Consider the following 2500-nt stretch of genomic DNA (forward strand, 5'->3'; position numbering starts at 1 on the left):
GTTGTCATTAAAATCGAATTTTCACAGATTTAAAAAATGATTGCATCGTATTCCTCAATTTCTCCTGAATTCAAAAATATATACATATGTCATGTTTACTCTAAAAATGTGCTCAGAATGACAGAAAATAGGTTAAGTAAGTAGTACTGCGTTTGCACACTACCCGGAGACGAGCGTGACCTGTCTCTATTTTTTTGGTGTGGTTAGTCGAGACTATCTTAAATATAGTCTCGGCGATGACTGTTTATTGTCTTTATCTGTTACTTTAAATGCCTACAGCTTGACTAAATGTTTTTATATCGCTTCACGCGACTTGTTTCATTTATATTTTATGTTATTGATATTGCATGTCTCTTAAGACCACGCGACAGGACAAGGAAACCAAGAACGCCGCTCCAAATATCGCGAACCCTGCGAGTTCTCAGCTCAGAGCTTTCACAGTGGTCGTCGCTGTAATGCTTCGTTCGATCCACAACTGGGACCAGAAAAAGCAAATGTAGATATCTAAGGCCAATAGATTGCGACAGGACCAGGAAACCAAGAAAGCCTCCCCAAATATTGCGAACCATGCGAGTTCTCAGCTCAGAGTATTGACAATGGTCGTCGCAATAATGCTTCGTCCCATTCACAACTGAGACCAAAAAGATATGAAATGAAAAACTAAAGACCAATATAGTCTAGGTTCTAAGTGCTTGGTTTGTCTTGCCTTAAAGAAGTTAATTTATCCACACACAAAATTCCCATGCTGCACAGAAATCACCCAGGCTGTTATTGTTTGGTATGTGTCCAAGTGGAGAGGTGACCTTATTCCATGTAAAAGCCTGGCCAGATCAGAGATTGTGAGTCGAATCGTTCACACTTTCCAGGGCCGGACTACCGGGGGGGTTATGGGGGTTGCGCAACCCCCCCCCCCCCCTAGCCTAAACATGTACCTTACTTATTTAATTTTTTTTTTATTATTGCTTATTTTATGCCGTTTCATGCAAGGAGCGACCATTTTCCTATCTCAGAATATGACCTACCCGTCAGCTTCAGGGGGCTTTGCCCCCTGACCCCCACAACGAGGGTGGGTGGGGGGTGGGTGGGTTCTAGGGTTTCCGGACCCCCCCCCCCCGGCCAAAAAATAAAAATATTGAATGAGGTATGCATTTCTTTATTTTACATTGAGTTTCAATTTTTGGGGTATTAATCAGTGACAAAATCTGCTGCCTGAAACTGGTAATGATCATCCTCAGAATGCACCAGATTGCACCATTTTGCATCCTTTTTTTCAAAATTTTCCGGGGGGGCATGCAAACAAACAAAAACAAAGAAGCAAACAAACAAACAACAAATTAAATAAATAAATAAATAGATAAATAGATTAAGACAAATGAAATTCTGTTTTCTTGGCGCGTACGTACTTCTCCTCTTTCAACGAATGTTTAAATTAGCCATCGTCCTGTCTTGTTTCTGATTACAACAAAATAGTTTGAAGGGAACGTTACAGTAACCGTAAATTGTTTCTTTTATCTGTGCGTAATCAATGGACTGATCAATGAAGAAATTGATCAGTATATTAAGTCATTGTGCTTTTTCAATTTTTTTTTCATCAATGTATTTATTATTCATCTATTGTATTTCTCTCTTAATTCTTGTCTTCGCAACAGAGGTGGCTCACCTGCATTTTGGTTGCGAGACAGGAGTTCCTCCGGGAAAAGATTCCAAATAACAGTTGCCGTGGTCCGAACACTTGTAGAACTCACACTTGTGGAAGCACGTGCTGTTGACACATGTGTATCTGTCAGCACAGGGGGTGGTGTTCTCCGCCTTGCACGTATCTTGAATTTTGGCCGTGACTGAAACACACGATGTATCCATTGAACACGTGATTTCACTTCTTGAATGATATTATTTCCCCCGAAAGCGCAGTTTGGCTGCCTGAATGGCGGGGTAAAAACGGTCATACACGTAAAAACCCACTCGTGCAAAAAACATGAGTGAACGTGGGAGTTTCAGCCCATGCACGAAGAAGAAGAAGAAGAATGATATTATTATTTATTTAAATTTTGTAATTAAAAATCCATTTACTAATTATCAAGCTTCCAAGCTCAAAGGACATCCCATAGTCCGCACTGTGTCAAAGATTCTTATACCCAAATTTCATATCTATTGGTTAGAAAATAAGGTTGCGATAGTACACCGCCTCGACACAGACACGCAAACACAGACACACAAACAGACGCGCGCACACACAGACACAGACACACGCCTCGATTTCCGGTGTATCCAAAAAACATTTCGTCAAAACTTAACTATCAATGTAAAAAAGAAGAAAAACTCTATGCAGCAAGACATGCAAGTACTTACAGGCAGTCACATCAGCGTTGTTCGGGTTAAACGTATAGTTCGTTGTCTTCAGGGTCTCATTGACCCCTTCCAGCGCATTGGTAATGTTAGTCCTCAAGGCTTCCACTAAAGTCGGATCAGAAGTAGCAACGACGTTTGCATTGAATTCAAC

At 40.8% G+C, this 2500-nt stretch overlaps 1 protein-coding gene across 1 annotated transcript in view; it reads right to left on the reverse strand.

Annotated features, from left to right (window-relative positions):
- Positions 1-2500, reverse strand: part of LOC138952654 (serine-rich adhesin for platelets-like) — a 15878-nt gene that overhangs the window by 6904 nt on the left and 6474 nt on the right. The window contains exons 5-6 of the mRNA XM_070324358.1: positions 2350-2500; positions 1661-1838 (exon numbers count right to left, since the gene is read on the reverse strand). The exon at positions 2350-2500 is cut by the window's right edge and continues 28 nt beyond it. Coding sequence (XP_070180459.1) covers positions 1661-1838; positions 2350-2500 — 329 coding nt within the window. The remainder of the gene's footprint in view (positions 1-1660; positions 1839-2349) is intronic.

The sequence above is a fragment of the Littorina saxatilis genome, linkage group LG2 (assembly GCF_037325665.1).
Source record: "Littorina saxatilis isolate snail1 linkage group LG2, US_GU_Lsax_2.0, whole genome shotgun sequence".
In the NCBI taxonomy this organism is placed as follows: Eukaryota; Metazoa; Mollusca; class Gastropoda; order Littorinimorpha; family Littorinidae; genus Littorina; species Littorina saxatilis.